An 18,589-nucleotide genomic window follows, 5' to 3' on the forward strand; every position below is an offset into this window, starting at 1 on the left:
GGTTTCAGAAGAAGCACAAGAAGATACTAAACAGTTGCCTGACTTCTACCCCTTTGAAAATCTCTGGTGGGATTTGAAAAAGGACGTTGTAGCAAACCCAAGAATTTTAGTGGACTGCAGGACTTTGCCCATGAGGAATGGGCTAAAATTTCCCAGGAGGTGTTCGACTATGTTTGTGGTCATAAGTACTAAAGATGCTTGCCATGAAGGGGTTGAATAATTTTGAGACATAAGTGGCATCTTGTGTTGAATTTGGAGAAGCCACTTGTTATATTCGTTGTGTTGAGTCATTTGAGTTGTTCTTGTTTGATTTTATAGCAAACAGCCACCAGTTTGTACATTTTTGCAATAAATGTAATTTGAAATAGGGGTTGAATAATTTTGATTGCAACTCTACATTAAAGCAGTGGTTAAAGCAGAGCTATTCAATCACAAATTAGGGCCATCTTTCAAATGTGTTAACATGAGGAAGGCTCATCAAAAAGTGCATAAAACATAATAACAGGTAAATGAACAGAATTTGAGGTCATAGAAGTATTTTTTCACTGGAATAAAAATAAAATTAATACAATTAATTATTTCTGTTCATATCTATCTTGGCACATTACAACATGCGTTTAACTGAATAAAAATCGTTTAGTACCTCAATGCAAATGAAGCACATAGGTTTGGCGTTTGAACTTGACAGTAAAATAAGTAAGCATTTGTCAGTCCAGACAGGGTCAAATCCACAGACCCTGGTCTGTTTTTCATTGTCAATTCTACATTTAAGTGTTTTAGAGTCATGGCTCTACTCTCATGGCTCTCTGTATCATGGCTCTACTCCTGTTAACACCCCTAACAATGCTCCAAAACAACACAGAGGCTACACAGAGAGTTACATTTCTTCAGTTCAGGTCAAATCATTTCAGTTGGGCTGGACAACAGGCTGGGTCACTCAGGGGTTGGTCCTGTGACACATATGGCCAGTGGGCCACTATTTTAATAGGCATGGTTAAACATCTAATTTGTGGTGTGCCCTCTGATGGACACTAGAGGGCAGCGTTGTCAACAGAAAAGGGTTTCAAAACTGCAGTCATGCTTTAACATGCTGTTAAACTCTTGGGAAATTAAACCTGTAACTGTGTCAGTGGTAGGTTGTATTCACAGATTTTGCTCAGAATTTGTCTGTAGTCTGTAGCATAATGCTCAATACCTTCATTCTGTTAATGTTGTAGTTAGAGATGGCGAGAGATTTAGTAAACAAGTAAATAAATAAAAAAAGCTTGTATTTCTGGCAGGATTTCTAATACTGCGATCCGATCAAGGTGCATGCAGGAAGAAAAAGACATTGTGGAAAGGTTGAGACTACAACAGCACTGAGGCATTTTGGCTCATGGTCATTAGCTCTTGGCACCGTGGAGTTGAATTTATTAACAATAAAAAGTCTGATGGGTTGTAGGACTATCAAATAGTTTGCAGAGGTATTTTTATAATAATAACCAGTCTACACCAGTTTATCAAACTGCCTGATAAAGGAACCAAATCATCCACATTACATGTTATCATTGATTTTAATTGAACATTAAACCACAGGATGTACATTGTGTTTCATTGAAACAAAAGTGTAACACTTGCAGGCAAAGCCCTCTTTGCTCCTTAGGTCAAGAGATGGTTGATGTACAAAAGAAAAAAAAAACTCAAACAAAACAAAGCATATATACAGTTGCACTCAAATTATATATATATACAATATTACAATATTATATAATCAATAAATAGATGGAAAATAACAGTTTGGTGATGTGTTAGTGTTGGAAGCACAGTGCACCGTCCTATGTCAGGCTCTGGACTCGGAAGGAAACCAAGTCCAAGCCGGGTTGAAAACACAAGACTGTGCAACCATATGTAAACACACTCAAAATACTGAGCAGTGAATGAGTTCTTGTGTTTTCTTTAAAGGCTGCAAATTGTGCATAAACTGTCACGGCTTACATGAACACCTGGCAAAAAATAAAACCCCAGAAAGCTGCCAATTTCAAATCAGAAACAAAAAAATTACCCTGCAGGATCTGATTGGCATCCGTGCAGATTAAATGCGCAGTTAAACCAAAACTGCATCTCAAACCATCATTATATATCGTAGCCAGAGAACTGGAACTTCAGTGTCCATTGGCCTGTTCTTCAGGACTCTTTGAAGCGTTGTGGATCCAGTCCATGATGATGAGCGTCATGCTGCCACACATGACCACGATTCCACATATCAGGAAGAGTGTGGCCTAGAAAGGAAAAGAGTTCCACATTTAGGAAACATAGAACTTAAGTGAAACATTCAATTCAGCAATAGTGCTTCCTGTCTACTGTTACATGTTACAATTCAATTAGAGTTAGACAAGGTAAATATTCAGCCTCATTTCTTTTAAACTGAACTCATTGGCTAAAGTTTTGATCTATTTCCTTACCCCAATCTTTTGCACAGACTTCATGGACTCCTTCTTGACCAGTTTGATGTAGAAAGCCGAGGGCAGAATGAAGATGAGCATGGACGCAGCAGTGGCGCCTGATGGAGGGAAGAACTTTCATATCACAATAGTTTCTTTTTGTAACGTACATGACATTAAGGCAGATTAACACTGGCAGATACCCACCGAAGATGCCAAAGATGTCTCTTATGGTGGGTACAAAGATGACCAGGAGGCTGGTGCCACCCAGCAGGACCACGGTGATGATGATGTGGCGGAGCCAGCTGAACTCCTTAGAGGCACACAGGCAGTGGTTGAGGGAAGTACGAAGCTGTACATGGAGAGACAGAAAGAGAGGTTAGCCTTCATGACCCACTAGTTCTACTGACTGACAAGGGACTTGACCTGTTGGACACTTACAGGGAAGAGCACCACAGGGACGGTGAGGGTGACGGCGGTCAGCACAGCCAGACGGACGATCAGCAGGAGAACATCAAACTTATAAACCCTGGCATAGGTGTGCAGCAGCTCAGGTCCTACTTGATCTGTTCAGAAAGGCAACAAAGACAAGAAGGGACAATTTTCTATTTTAAGTTGGAGGCATTAAAGTTAGATAGAACTCGCCCTAACTTAAACTGTACACCGCACCAATCTGGTTTTACCGGTTGTGACACTGCCTTTCCGTCCTATCAAACTCTTGTACAACTAGTGTTCCAGGAACATTATACAGCCGCTCAGATGTTCCAGTCATGACAAACAGGAATACAAACATACTGGTCAGCTGCATCAGGTTGGAATTTTCACAGTTTTGATAAGAGGCTTCCGGTCAATAGACCTGAAAAATACTTTGCCAATCTAGGAGAACACCTCTTTGGTCACAGTTCCAAGATTCCTGAGAAACCTCTTTGTGATTAAATGTTCATTCCTGTACTAAAATCAGGATAAGTGCACTGCACCAAACTCATAATCTGTAGAGGGTTTTCATGACGTGTCACCAATCATCGCCATGTTGGAGGCGCTCAGCAAGGAAAACAAAGAACATGGACTGAAGTGGAAAATGGTGAATTATTTCTGTGTTTTTGGCTGTACTAATTTTATACTGCCACAAGTCAGAGGAAAGGAGGCACTTGTGGTTAATGTTAAAAAATCAAAGATTCATGTTAAAAAGTCAGTAGTGAATGTTGATGCTGAACTGAAATGATAGTAGTTAATGACAGAGCACAGAGTTACGTTATTCTTATTTTTTTTTTATGAAAGGGTTAACATTGGCTAAGCTTCATGCTGTATTTATGTCTTGATTCATTAATTTAACATTGTGGGATGATTATAATTGATGACTGATGTCACACATTACTGGGCGATTCAATGAGGTAAAAGTAAATGTCTGGGTATGACACCTTTGTCCATTGAGTGGGGTCGTTCACCCATTTCTCGGTCGGTAGGCTGTGACATACTTTTTGAAGTTTTTCTATGTGACATCGCAGATCGTCACTCGACAGTGACATTATATATGTGTCATTAGCCATTTCACTTGCTTTCCAGCCAACAAATGCTAGCGACATAAACATAAACAGTGATTTGTTTTCACACAAATAGGGGTGTTGATATCACTGCCATCTAGGGCCACGCCCCCCTGAGTGACTTGGTGAAATGTAGCAGTAAACACATTGAGACCAGATCAAATTAAGGACAATTGGACTCAACAATGGTCCATAAGAACTGCAATAGATTTGTAGAAATTGATTAGCTTAAGTTTCAGTTAATTTCAGTTACGATAAATGTAGCTAAATAAAAGTTTACTGAGAAGTAACCCCATACAATACTGTAGCATGTTAAAAGGATGATGAGGAGTGATTGCGATTATTCCATTTATTGTTTTATTGTTATCTATTGTTGGAACTGAAATAGTTACTGTTGGCTGTAACTACGCCAAAACAACAGCATCCACAAACTTATCTGACAGCCCTCTAGAACGTAACTTAAGAAGTAACTTAAGGTATGACTTCATCAAAAAGCTACAGCATAAATTAATATTACCTGACACTAAATGTGAATCACAACACCAGGTTTCGGTTACTGGATTGCAGTTGTTTCTTAGTAATGTAGCGATCCATTTACTATCTTTTCTTTGGCTGATATCAGTAAAAACATATCTCTGACTGCTCTTCAAATCTGTTGGTACAGTCAATCGCGCAACAGCGCTTCCCCATTTTTTAAATTAATTTTATAATTTAGACGGTATTAAAGTCCATTATTCAAACTAATGCGGCTAATCTCCATGCTAAACTGTCACTTTTTAGGGGTTATATCCTTGTAACGTGTAACAAAAACTTTCACTTTTTGGGATCTTAACTTCTCCACAGACTAAACTTCTTCTTTTTGTCTAAGTAACTTTTTCCGTATCATCAGAATCAGAATCCAGAATCAGAATTTATTTGTCATTGTGCAGCAGTACAACGAAATTAAAGCTGAAACCTTTAAGTGCCATCACATAAAAGACAAACAATACGCAATAGCAATAACCAGTAAATGAATAAATGATATGTATGTACATTAATGTAATGTATGATGTAATGTCGTCAGTCTCTGTTCCGTTCCGTATTGTGATGGCTTTGGGATAAAAACAGTTTTTCAGTCTGTTTGTTCTGGACTTAATGCACCTATACCACTGTCCAAATGGAAGCAGGGTGAACAGGTGATGGCCTGGGTGAAACAATGTTCCTGGCTCTGTTTGAGCAGCGGGAGGTGTAGATGGTGTCTAAGGAGGGCAGAGGGTGGCCGATGATCCTCTGCGCGGTTTTGACCACCCTCTGTAGCCTTTACTTGTCTGCCTCAGTGAGCTAGCATACCACACTGAGATGCAGTAGGTCAGGAGGCTTTCAATGCAGGCTCCTCTGAAGTTCTCCAGCAGCTTGCTCTCCAGGTTGTTCCTTCTGAGCACCCTCAGGAAGTAGATCCGCTGCTGGGCCTTCTTGACCACAGCAGTGGTCAAGAAGGCCCAGCAGCGGATCCAGGAGAGGTCATCAGAGGTCATCAGAGATGACAGTGCCCAGATATTTGAAAGTGCGGACCCTCTCCACACAGGCGCCATTGATGTACAAAGGGGTGAGGTCAGTTCTTCAGTTCTTTTCTTCCAGTAATCGATGACTATTTCTTTTTTTTTTTTAAAAATGTTTAGCTCCAGGTTGTTTGTTGAGCACCAAGCTGTCAGATCCAGGACCTCCTTTCTGTAGTTTGTTTCATCACCACCAGAGATCAAGCCCACAGAAATGTCAGGAATGATGGTGTTAAATGCCGAGCTATAATCCACAAAGAGCATCCTCACATATCTCCCCTTCTGCTCCAGGTGGGTTAGTGCAGCATGAAGAGCGGTGCATATGGTGTCTTCGGTGGTTCTGTTTGCCCTGTAGGTGTACTGATGTATGGCGAGGCTGGGGGGGAGGAGGGCTTTAATGTGATGTTGGACCAGCCTCTCAAGGCATTTTGTGATGACTGGTGTGAGGGCTACTGGGCGTTTTTGTTTTAACCGTTACAGCAGTCACGCATTAGGCACAATATTTCTGACAAGCCCACTCGCCATTTTAGGCCCACTCTTCACGCTTTGATCAAAGTTATGTTCGTGTAGTAAATTTAATCAATTTTCATTCAACTAGATTCGTCATTAATTTATGAAATTAACGCTCCATTCGCATCCTGATATTCGTTCAACTACTTCTCACTATTACAAAACTCATTAATTTTATTATCCTGATAAGCTTTTCATTAAACATCAATACATCAGCCACATTATACACAATAGCTGTGTGTTATATAATTCATATTCATTATTTATTATTCATTGTTGTTACATAAATCATACATTTCACTTAAGTTGTCACCAGAGGTGAGGTCCTTTTGAGCTGGAAATAGATGATCATTGTGTTGAGGACTGATACCTCAGATGATGAGACTGAACTATTAATTAATTATTTCAGTTACAATATTGTTCTTCTGTTGAAGGTGGTGCATTTATTAAACCCAAAACTTTAATAACCCTACCCTGATTCTCTCTGACGTTAAATGTTAGAGGACAACGACTGCTTGTAAACCCACACTAGAAGGTGGTTCTATCCTTTACTAAAAACAAATAACCAATCAAATGTTCCCAGACCAAGACTCACCATTGAAGGTCAGGTATCCGAAGAGGGCGGCCAGCAGGTACATGGTGAACATGGCCAGGAAGGACACGTTGGCAACGTTCTGCATCTTTTTACGGGAACGGCTGTTTAGGAAAGAAGGGAGAGAATGTTTCATTTAGACGACAGTCCAAAGATGATAAAAAGTTGGGGGATTGTTGACAGGACAGCAGCTGTGGTTAGAAAGTCTAAAGGCAAACAGCGCACACTTACTCTTTGAGCTCCTCGTACATTGGCAGGATGGTGGGGTGGCAGACGAAGGCAAAGGTCAAAATAGGAACAGCGTAGACAGTCTGGGAAACACAAGACAAATTATTTCACAAGTTGTACCAAAAATTTCATTAGTTTTGTTTCAGTCAGTCTTGATGTTGAGAATCTTAAAGGTCCTTACCTGTGAGTTCCAGACAAAGTATTTCGGCTTGCAAGTGTCGCTGTAGTCTACAGCAGTGGAGTTGGCAGTAGTGGAGTTGATGTGGGACCAGGTTAAATTGATCTTACTCATGGTTTCGTTCAGAGTGTCATCATCAATATGCAGAGGGCAGGGAATCTGGAACTTCTTAATGATCACCTGGAGAACCAGAGAACATTTTTTAAAATTATTTTTTTAGATTACAGTTCAAAATAATAATATTAATAGATATTTCAATATGTTCTTTTAATGGTTAAAAGGCTGTTGAAAGCAATTAAAAAAAAAACTCAACTAAAAAATCTACTGAAAGCATGTTTTAACGACCCAATAAAAGGGTTGTGTGGGAGGAAGGGATTTCAGAGGAAAAGTGGAATTCTGACTAAGACTCAGCGGGTACATACATGTTTCAAGTAATGATGGCATGAAATAAACTGGTGTGTGAGGGGAGAAGATGGGTCATACTCACCACAATCAGAAAAAACACCATGCAGAGGAGGGACAGACCACTGGTGTATCCAAGGTAACCTGAGGGGGGAAGCAAACACAAACGTGAACAGTGAGTTGTTTCTATTTTACAGCTGTAAAATGCTACCTTTAACATTTTTTCAAGTCTTATTTAAGTTTTGCATGTGTAAGTGCATCACTGACCCCTAACCCAACCCTATTCAGAACTGCTTGTGATTTATAAACACACATACACACTACTTACCCAGGTTTCTGAGCAACGAGAGGGGCAGGACAATGGAAAACGTCACAATCAGTACAAGGTAGTCTCCATTAATGTACCATTCTCTGAAACACAAAAAAAGATCATTGTTTCATTGGTATACTTTGCAACAAAATAAACTATTATTATTATGATTATTATACAAAGAGTATCAGAAGACATTTTTACTATAATTCATTATGCATTTGATTTTTTCTTGCTTAGACTTTGCCTTCTTCAAAGTAACCTCCTCTGGCTTTTACAGCAGCCTCTTCTTTTTTGTCTAGGCAGAATGCTTATGGTCATTATCTTGCTGTAAAACAAACTTTCAACCGACAAGTCTTAGTCCAGATGAAACTGCATGATGCTGGAGGATGTAGTGGTACTGTTTCTCCTTCATGATACCCTTTACTTCAAACAAATCTCCTACTCTATCACCTGCAAACATCCCCATACACTACCAACTCTTTGTTTTATTGTGGGTGTTGCACATAGTCCCTTAAGACGTTCACCAGTTTGTCTGCAGACATAGACTCTGTGTTTTGAACCAAATAGTTCAAACTTGCTTTAATCAGTCAACAGAACTTGTCCAGAACAGGTCCAATTTTTGTGAGCTTTTGCCCGCTCATATCTCTTTTTCTTGTTCTGTGGACAAAATAGTGTTTTTTTGCAGATACACACCCCTTCAGACCAGCCTTTCTCATGTATCTTTTCACGGTTGTCAGAGATATGGGTTTTGTCCTTGTCATGCTGAATTCCTCCCTTATTTGTGGTGCTGTTTTTCACTGATCTCTCTCACTGGCATAACATAATATGTTTATCCTCTGCTTTTGTAGTGACCCTCTTCTCTTCCAGGCCTTTTTCTGTCATCATAAATTCCGGTTTCTTCTAGTGTCTTCAAAGTGTAGTGACCTCCTTTGTTGGACACCATTAGGTGTTTTGCAGTTTCTCTTTCAGTGTATCATTCTTTACTCAATGTACAACTCTTGTTTCTTTACTCAGTTGCTTCTTTTTAGCCATTTCTGCTACAGTTTGTCAGAGATTTGAACACAGTTGAGATTTACTTGATATCTGTAAAGCCCTAAGATTGACAAATTACAGCTACCCCATGGACATTCTGACCACTAGTAGTGCTATGGAGCAATGTTGTTATGAGCCAGTAACGTAAACACAAGCTTTGTTTTATTACAAGACATCGCCATGACAGCCAAACCAGTCATTTTACTTTTAAGACACACTGACCACCTGGAAGCTAGTAAAATATTTTGTCACTCACCCATTGTTGCTTCCTGTAAAAGCCTGAATCACTATGGGCAGCTCATATTTAATTATGTAGAGGTAGCTTGACATTGCTGTGGAGACAAAAGCAACTACAGTTAAAGCATTTTACTGTAAATTATGTTCTAAGTTATGCTGATGTAGGAAATTCCTGTACAGAAATAGTGATCCGTAACATCGGTAAGAGGCTGAGATGTTCAATAAAGAAAAAAAGTTTTTACTGGAAGCTACTCTACGTTCTAAAAATACGTACTGGTTTCAGGCTCAGTTTAGACACAGTGTTTGAGTTTGCAGAATAACCACGTGGTAGTTGGTTTCATAACTCATATAAGAACATACTGTGAAAACTCTTACCTCCAATATTTTGCATGGCAATGGAACAGGTGGCTGCAAGTTTCCCCGGTAACCCAAAGGCTTTGTAACCCAGTTGTTCATAGACTAGTGTACCTTTCAAGAGATTAACACCCAAACAGTTGCTGATTTTGCATTTAAAATCTCAAAAGCAATTGGGGAGTATGGATGCATGAATATGTGACAAACTCACCTCCTTCATTGGCCGTCTTCAGGAGCAAGTGGACAGAATACAAGGAGAACAAGGCGACGGTCACAAGGAGAATCCTGTAAACAGATGAGAGGGATCTTTAGGGATAGATCGACTTACAACTGAGATGCAGAAGGACAGAACCAAGACTATCAGTGATAAAGTTCTGAACATGGGACTTTAAATGCCAACCGAATGACATGTCCTGAGTGAAACACACTGACATTTAGCTAAGGTAGTTAACCAACAATAATAAACAGTAATAAACTTTCATTTAAACTGAATTCTTTGAATGAAGAACCCCTTTAAAACTTTCATCTAATGATATTATTCATCACAGAAGTCCAGAATTATGTTATTTGGAAAGGTGGGATGTCTTGTTGTTTTACTATAATCTGCCATTTATTTGAATTCATAGTGTTAAATGAATGAATTTAACTTAACACACACAGGGGAACATAAAAACTTGTAGACAGACCCCAGTTATCCAGCAGGTTCCAACACAGAACCTCATGTTGTGATGCAAACCTCAGTTAATAGTTACTTCTGCCCACTTAGAGCGTAAAGTTAAGGGAAATCTAAGCTGTTTAGTTTTATAGGTCTCAATGTGCAAGAACAATGTGAAAAGCAGTGCTGCCAACCTCACAAACTTGATGTAATAAAAAATAGGGATGTCCGATATTGAGTTTTTGCCGATATCTGATAGCCGATATTGTCCAAATTCTTAATTTCTGATTCCGATATCAACCAATATGGTATACCGATATATGCAGGCGTTTTTTTGTTTGTTTGTTTGTTTTTTTCGCCCAGACTAATTTTAGGTAGCAATCAACCTGTTAGCCACACTAGCTACACTCTGTTGTTGTTTTGACTCCGGGTGCAGTTTGATAAGGTCATCAATTGCGCGCCGGTAAATGTCTCAGGACCCCACAAGCAGCAGCAGCGGGAGCGTGCAGCAGCACAACCCAGGCATCTGTTATCTGTTTTCATTATCTGTGATAAAACCAATAACGATATGAACAGATGTTACAAAAATAGGCTAATATCGTCCGATATTATTCGTTGGCCGATATTATCGGACATCCCTAATAAAAAACAAACGTGTGCCTGCACTCCTGCACAGCTGAATCTGAAATTAAACAATCCTTTGAAACAAAAGCGTTCCCACGTCTTGTGACAAAAAAATGTTTTTTTGAACCTCATACTTAATAAATAATATTACTATTGTCTGCACTATCAGTAATTAATATTTTTTTGTCATTATGAAAACCTTATTAATAATACATGCTCCGTATGCGTGAACAGATAAATTCTTACACAAATAGGGCAATTCCAGTGTTGGCCATGACAAAGGACAGACCCAGGATGCCACTGCCCATGATGGTGTTTGCCAGGTTGAAGACGGACATGCCAAAGGAGGCATTGCCCTGATGCTGTGGAGAAAACACAAGGTGATCCCAGTTAGTGAATGATAAACAATCAGATGATTGTTGAAAGGAGATGCATGTGTTGGATAAGAGGAGCTCTTACATAGTCAGGGTCATTCTTCTTCTTGCTTGTGTGATGCTCAGGGAGGAAGGTTTGACTCTCTGCGTCTAGATCAGTGCTGTAAAAGGAAATAAAGGAAAAGTATTCAGATAAATTCACGTGATTTAACATACATGATGTGTGGTTTTCAAAGTATTCTGTTCAGATTTTGAAATGAGCCTCACTTGTCCAGTTGCGTCTCTTTCGACTGGTCATCATTGCTGTTGGAGCTGCTGCATTCATCTTCTTGAGCAGTGCTTAAATGGTTCATCTCCGTTTAGGCAGAGGGTTGCTCACCATGCATTTTAAAACTGAAAAAGTGGAAGAAAAAATGTTTTTGTAAGTATGTGTATTTTATGTGTATTCCTAATTCTGCTGTATAATCAATCAGAAACATGAGCCTTCCTTACGAATCTCAGATCATGTGACTTCTTTTAAATGAGAGGAGAAGGAAGAAAAAGAGGGAGGAGGCCACACCCACACAGAAAAAACAGATTCTTACAGCCGTATTAATTGTAATAACCGTGGAGGTCGTCTGTGAGATTGATCCCATACGAGTGGTCATGCCATAATTCATAAAGCATAAATTACCAACCCTATTTCTCCTAACGAAGAGATGAAATGAACCCAGCGTGTGATTTGGACAATTGGGTCAGGATTCTCCCAGTGACACTGGCAGTGACAAACTTCTCTGTGACTACTTCATGTAGTGGATGTGGCACAGAATGATGTACAAAGTTGATTTAGTCGTATTTACAAGCGTAAATACAAGCGTATTTAGTCATCGTGTCATATTTAAATAAGATAAAAGTCCTTATCCCTGGCTTTCCAGTTTGGGGCTCGCGAGCCAGATTTTTATGACAATATGACAAAAATAAATAAAGACATTTACATAGTTCTTAGTTACTTGGTATTCAGTATGAAGTTGCAAACGAAGCAGAATGATGTCACAGTGCATGACACCGCCTGAAGGTGTCATAGATTTACATATACAACACGATGAATAAAGATACGCTAGATCAACTTCATCCTTGCTCTGCTTGCCAGTGACATTGTCAACTGAGACCGAGGTATTTTTTTTGTTTGTTTGTTTGTTTTTTTGATTTTTTTTCCATCTCTTGTCACTTAATAAGGGACAGAGTCATTAGAAAAAAAGGTGTCATTTCTAATTGACAGGTAATCCTAATCTAATACATATAATATTTATGGCAATAAAGTTGAATTTAATTTAATCTACAACGAGCAGTTTTTGGAGAGAGAAAAAACAGCACACCTTACCTTTTAGAGATGTGGCAGGATGTCTGTGAAATCCTTTCAGTTAAAAGTAGAAATGACAATTCAAAATTTCTTCACTGTATTTACTAATTAAATTCCAGCACATGTTGTGTGCTTGGATAGGAAATAGTTTTGCTGAAAGAGACCAGGAAATGCACCTGTTATAGTACATCAGGGGAGGAGGAGGAGTCTAGTCTAGTCTCTCTTTCTTTCTTAATTCTTAATTATTTTTCTTCATCCTACACTTCTACACAAGAACATTCACCCATCAGCAGACACACTTATACACACTGACATCCCACCTATGCGGTACGCTTCTTGTTTAACCTTGTTTGTTATAAAAAATGTCTTTAACGTTATGTTACTGTAGTAGTCTGACCTGGAAAATCCCCCCCAGGAAAACTATAGACATGTACTAAGAACCCCTCATTTTACAATAATGGAAGCCCACAAACAAATCATATCTCACAAAACTTTTCAGGTTTTTAACAAAATCATGAAATCACGATTTTTGGAGGGTGTAGAACAATAGAAAACAGTGACAATAACCCTCTCTGTCCTTTCTTCTTCTTTACAATCTCATTCCAGGAACCAGGGGGCCACGGAGCTGAAGCTTCCAGAGATATGCCCCCACCCTGAATCTCACTCCCTTGGTTATAACTGGAACCCTTAATGTTCCATTATTATGGTAATTTACCGTCCTACGGTTAGAGACATAATAAATCTCCGGCAGTGATTATTGAAGAACACACCAATTGGCTGAAGGTCTAGGTTGTCAAAGCAGGAGGAAGACACAGCACACAACAAATAACTAAATAAATAAATAGAGTGACAATTGTGACTTTGGGGAAGAGGACACGCCTCCTCCCCCCTGTAGGCGGGCCCTTCCTCTGACTGATGCAATCCCATGGTTCCATTGCACTACAGGCGATAATCAGATATGCCCAACCCTTTTGAACAGCCACCTTAAGCAGTGCTCTCTCAAGCTTCAGTATAGTTTTATTGTATAATATAGTATCTGAATATAGTATTATCCAAAACAAACACCACACGATAACGTGCTTCCAAACTCAGACGGCAGTTCATGCCGTCTGAATCTCATTCATGTTAACAAATACATAGGAACAGAACATGCTGCCAGCAGAAAACACTAAAATAATGTCAACCCACTGCACTGAAATATGTAAGATGATACTTCATTTTGAAAGCCCTTATGTTTAGTTGGCATGGCTGTATGTTTGCCTTCATTCCTCATTAGTTATGTACACATAACCTGGTATGACAACTCAACACAACCTGTTTGGAAGAGGATGGAGAATTTGAGTTTTTGTCTGTTTTCAGGAACCAAAATTATAAACATAATACACCTTGTTCCCATGTAATGACATGACACCAGCTTCTCATACACCATGTTAAAGATGAGACGACAACAGAGAGGCTCCTTTTTATTAGAAATCATAGTGGCCAGTAAATTAAAGCAGACAAAGGCATTAAATAATCAATACTATCTTCAGTGTTTAGATTGATTACATCTGTCTATTTTCTTTAAAATGAGGAACAACAACAATGAGTAATAGTTGTCTCTGATTGTTATGAAACAACTGACAAGAAGAAAACCGGTCAAAATAATTACCCATTAATTACCTCATTTACATTAAGACGTTATTTTACATGTACTGAAATTTCTCATGTTGATGTTGATAATGTCTGTAGTCACACTTTGGCCTTGAGAGCAAATGGATGCTTGATTTATCAAAGCTGATGGACTGATGAACCATTCAAAATAATAACCCTAAACCAACCATGGATGTAGAAAAAATAACTACATACACACACACACACACACACACACACGCACACACACACACACACTGTGAGTGGGAACTGTGTGATGCCATCTTGTTAATATGGACCAACATCTCTGAATAATGTTTCCAACGCCGTGTTGAAAGTGCCACGAAGAATTAAGACAGTTAAGAAGGCAAAAAGGGGACCAACCTTTTCCTAGCAAGGTGTACCTAATAATGTGGCCGTCGAGTGTACATCTTAACACACGCAGGTGACGATAGCGAATGCAGCTTTAGGAAGTTTTGGAAGGAGGTGGTTCTGTGGCAAGCGTGTAGGTTTCCAAAACACATGTCATCATTTCATTTGCCCCCTCCTTTCCATGGACATGTGACAGTGTACAGGTCAAGATCTGAGGTCAACAAAAGTTGATAAATAATTCCATATTTGGAAAGAACTCTTTCAAATAAAAATGTTATGTGGAGTTAATTAATCCTAGCAGTCTACAAAAAGGGGAAAAGAGTAGAGATTCATTTGGACATTAAAGTGATCTCAGGTTAATCTTTGTAAATTTGAAGAAATGATAAAACAAGAAGCAAAAACATGCACTGATCCATCAGTTATATTTGACCCAGTGAACTGGTGGATTCAGTTTGAGTCAACAGCTTTTTTCTAAATTAGTTTGTTGCACCCCCTTTAGGCCAAGTCGTGTAACTTCAGTCTGATTGGGTTTGCTTTAACCTACATTTGATTAATTCAGTTATTGCTGTTAAATGCTCCACCTCTCATCATTAATATACAAAACCCTCAGTGTCTTAATACAAGGACAAGTCCTCCATGAGGATTCCCACTGATTGTTACATACCAGCTGTCAGTTTGTTTCACGCTTTTGTTGGACATGGAGACACCTGCCAGCGTTTGGTTGTAGGGATCAAACACGAGCATGGATGTCTGCTTTTTTTCATGGAATATTTTTGAAGGTTTTGATTGGTTTGGACCAGTTCCTCATGTGCATTTGCTTTTGACATGTCAGGCTCCAGACTGAAACAGATAATAGGGAGGATGTTGATCTTATCTTGTCTTCTAAATAACAACACTTTGATTTTCTGTTGTTACCCAAGAGAAGAAAATCAGAATTAATAATAGAATATCCTTTATTGTCACTGCATAACACAGGTTGTACAGTGACATGAGATTTTATTTTTCCGACTTTGCAAGATGTTCAGGATAAACAGTAAAAGAAAAAAAATTGCAAGCAAAAGATAAATAAAATAAAATCTCTTTGTCACATTCACTGCACATTCACCTAAAACTGTCCAAACCTCCAACACTAACTCCGTATCATTCACCTCGAACATATTTTTAGTTTCCTGTTTTATTTATTGTTTTAAGTTCCTTGGCTTCCTGTCTGATATTCCTTCTCATGTTTTCCCTTGATTGCTTATTTGTTTCTCCTTGTGTGCTCCGCCCTCATTCATTTCACCTGTGTCTCATCACACCTGTGCTCTCTTGTGTAAATATAACTCTGCCTTTTCCTTTGTTCTCTGTCACGTCGTTTTACTTGTTGTGTCATGTTTTTGTTGGCTTGCCATCTTCCAGTTATCCATGGGTCATGTTCATGTCCCCTTGTGTTATTTTGTCTTTGTGTTTGGACTCCTGCCATATCTGCAGCACTTTCAGTTTTTCTTATATTCATGAACTACTTTTTGCCTCGATCCCCTGCTTCATTGCCTCTTTACTGGGTCCAACCATACAACCTACCTTCCTTGACAGTCTGCATTTTAAACCTTTTGTTGTTGTTGTTCCCCTTGAACCCCAAAGAGTGACACCAGCCCTAAAATTGTCACTGAGATTTTTGAGTGTTTCGTGTGGAGAAGCAGTTCTTTAAAACTGAAAAAGAGCTAATTTAACTTTTACTTTTTGTAAAGTAGGTCTAGTTTACATGTGTGTTCCTTCCTTCCATAATAATCAATATCATGAATCTCAGGTCATGTTACTTCTCTTCTGTGAAAGGAGGGATGCAGGAGGGTGGTTAAAAGTAAATAAAAGCCTGCATGTGCTGACTTTATGGCTCAGTAGAAAAAAGGAAAAAGGAGGTTGTAGCAAACCCAAGAATTTTAGTGGACTGCAGGACTTTGCCCATGAGGAATGGGCAAAAAATCCCCAGGAGGTGTTCGACTATGTTTGTGGTCATAAGTACTAAAGATGCTTGCCATGAAGGGGTTGAATAATTCAATATGTGTTGAATTTGGAGAAGCCACTTGTTATATTTGTTGTGTTGAGTCATTTGAGTTGTTCTCGTTTGATTTTATTGTAAACAGCCACCAGTTTGTACATTTTTGCAATAAATGTAATTTGAAATAGGGGTTGAATAATTTTGATTGCAACTCTACATTAAAGCAGAGCTATTCAATCACAAATTAGGGCCATTTTTCAAATGTATTAACATGATGAAGGCTCATCAAAAAGTGCATAAAACACAATAACAGGTAAAAATAAAATAAATACAATTCATTCTTTGTGTTCATATCTATCTTGGCACATTACAACATGCATTTAACTGAATAAAAATCGTTTAGTACCTCAATGCAAATGAAGCACATAGGTTTGGCGTTTGAACTTGACGGTAAAATAAGTAAGAATCCAGACAGGGTCAAATGCACAGTTTTCATTGCAGATTCTGCATGGTACAAGTGTTTTAGACTCTGTATCATGGCTCTACTCCTGTTAACACCCGTAACAATGCTCCAAAACAACACAGAGGCTATACAGAGAGTTGCATGTCTTCAGTTCAGTTCAGTTCGGGTGGGCTGGACAACGGGGTTGCCACTCAGGGGTTGGTCCTGTGATGCATACGGCCAGCGGGCCACTATTTTAATAGGCATGGTTAAACATCTAATTTGTGGTGTGCCCTCTGATGGACACTAGAGGGCAGCGTTGTCAACAGAAAAGGGTTTCAAAACTGCAGTCATGCTTTAACATGCTGTTAAACTCTTGGGAAATTAAACCTGCAACTGTGTCAGTGGTAGGTTGTATTCACAGATTTTGCTCAGAATTTGTCTGTAGTCTGTAGCATAATGCTCAATACCTTCATTCTGTTAATGTTGTAGTTAGAGACGGCGAGAGATTTAGTAAACAAGTAAATAAATAAAAAAAGCTTGTATTTCTGGCAGGATTTCTAATACTGCGATCCGATCAAGGTGCATGCAGGAAGAAAAAGACATTGTGGAAAGGTTGAGACTACAACAGCACTGAGGCATTTTGGCTCATGGTCATTAGCTCTTGGCACCGTGGAGTTGAATTTATTAACAATAAAAAGTCTGATGGGTTGTAGGACTATCAAATAGTTTGCAGAGGTATTTTTATAATAATAACCAGTCTACACCAGTTTATCAAACTGCCTGATAAAGGAACCAAATCATCCACATTACATGTTATCATTGATTTTAATTGAACATTAAACCACAGGATGTACATTGTGTTTCATTGAAACAAAACTGTAACACTGGCAGGCAAAGCCCTCTTTGCTCCTGAGGTCAAGAGATGGTTGACGTACAGTACTCTCCGACTGAGATGAGTGGAAAGAACATTTTGTTGCTCTGGGTTTTAGTTCAGGGGCCAAAAAGGAAACATACAAAAGAAAAAAAAAACTCAAAAACAAAACAAAGCATATATACAGTGGAACTCAACGGAGTATACAATATTATATAAATATAGAAAAATTGATTAAATTTCACTGATTCATGGTCTTCCATAAATACATGGACAATAACAGTTTGGTGATGTGTTAGTGTTGGAAGCACCGATGACAGCACCAATGACAGGCTCTAGACTCGGCAGGAAACCAAGTCCAAGCCGGGTTGTGGTGTTCTTTAGTGTGAAACACTTTGAAAGCACAAGACTGTGCGAACATATGTAAACACTCAAAATGCCGAGCAGCGAGTGAGTTCTTGTGTTTTCTTTAACGGCTGCAAATTGTGCACAAACTATCATGGCTTACATGAAAAAATAAAAGCCCAAATAGCTGCTAATTTCAAATCAGAAACAAAAAATTTACCCCTGCAGGATCTGTGTCCCATCTTAGACTTAGACAGACTTAAATGATCCACGAGGGAAATTACTTTGTCAACGTAGCTTAGTTGCATATAAAAGTAAACACGAAAAAGATAAAATAAAATGAGATTAGATTAAAGTAAAATAAAAAGTGTAATCAAAAAATTTACAGAATTAGAGGTATGAAAAAATATACAAAAATAGTCGGCAAAACTGTGCCCAAGATTCTTTGGTCAGTTGCATAGCAACAGCAGCATGGATCGTGTCATGGAGCTGGAACTTTAGTATCCTGTTCTTCAGGACTCTTTGAAGCATTGTGGATCCAGTCCATGATGATGAGCGTCATGCTGCCACACATGACCACGATTCCACATATCAGGAAGAGTATGGCCTAGAAAG

General features: G+C 38.9%; 3 protein-coding genes across 7 annotated transcripts in view; all 3 read right to left on the reverse strand.

The window, feature by feature from the left end:
* The window catches only part of LOC124999661 (sodium-coupled neutral amino acid transporter 2-like), a 45,608-nt gene that overhangs the window by 16,999 nt on the left and 10,020 nt on the right, over positions 1–18,589 (reverse strand). Inside the window, exons 1-5 of one of the 3 annotated variants that reach the window (XM_047574608.1) lie at positions 12,356–12,487; positions 11,263–11,388; positions 11,081–11,156; positions 10,868–10,983; positions 9,554–9,627 (exon numbers count right to left, since the gene is read on the reverse strand). In XM_047574608.1, the coding sequence (XP_047430564.1) occupies positions 9,554–9,627; positions 10,868–10,983; positions 11,081–11,156; positions 11,263–11,348 (352 nt within the window). In that variant the 5' untranslated portion in view covers positions 11,349–11,388; positions 12,356–12,487. Of the gene's footprint in view, positions 1–9,553; positions 9,628–10,867; positions 10,984–11,080; positions 11,157–11,262; positions 11,389–12,355; positions 12,488–18,589 lie in introns of those variants that run through there. The other 2 variants (XM_047574609.1, XM_047574607.1) reach the window with 2 other exon arrangements.
* Positions 1,399–6,943, reverse strand: LOC124999662 (sodium-coupled neutral amino acid transporter 2-like). Its single transcript, XM_047574611.1, has 6 exons — positions 6,830–6,943; positions 6,602–6,702; positions 2,862–2,986; positions 2,628–2,772; positions 2,442–2,539; positions 1,399–2,258 (listed from the first exon to the last, which is right to left on the reverse strand). The coding sequence occupies exons 1-6, from the start codon at positions 6,847–6,849 to the stop codon at positions 2,142–2,144; spliced, it is 606 nt and encodes a 201-aa protein (XP_047430567.1). The 5' UTR covers positions 6,850–6,943; the 3' UTR covers positions 1,399–2,141.
* The window catches only part of LOC124999659 (sodium-coupled neutral amino acid transporter 2-like), a 28,944-nt gene continuing 27,915 nt past the window's right edge, over positions 17,561–18,589 (reverse strand). For all 3 annotated transcript variants that reach the window (XM_047574604.1, XM_047574603.1, XM_047574605.1), the window contains exon 16: positions 17,561–18,581. In XM_047574604.1, the coding sequence (XP_047430560.1) occupies positions 18,456–18,581 (126 nt within the window). In that variant the 3' untranslated portion in view covers positions 17,561–18,455. The remainder of the gene's footprint in view (positions 18,582–18,589) is intronic.

Source organism: Mugil cephalus, chromosome 22 (assembly GCF_022458985.1).
Source record: "Mugil cephalus isolate CIBA_MC_2020 chromosome 22, CIBA_Mcephalus_1.1, whole genome shotgun sequence".
In the NCBI taxonomy this organism is placed as follows: domain Eukaryota; kingdom Metazoa; phylum Chordata; class Actinopteri; order Mugiliformes; family Mugilidae; genus Mugil; species Mugil cephalus.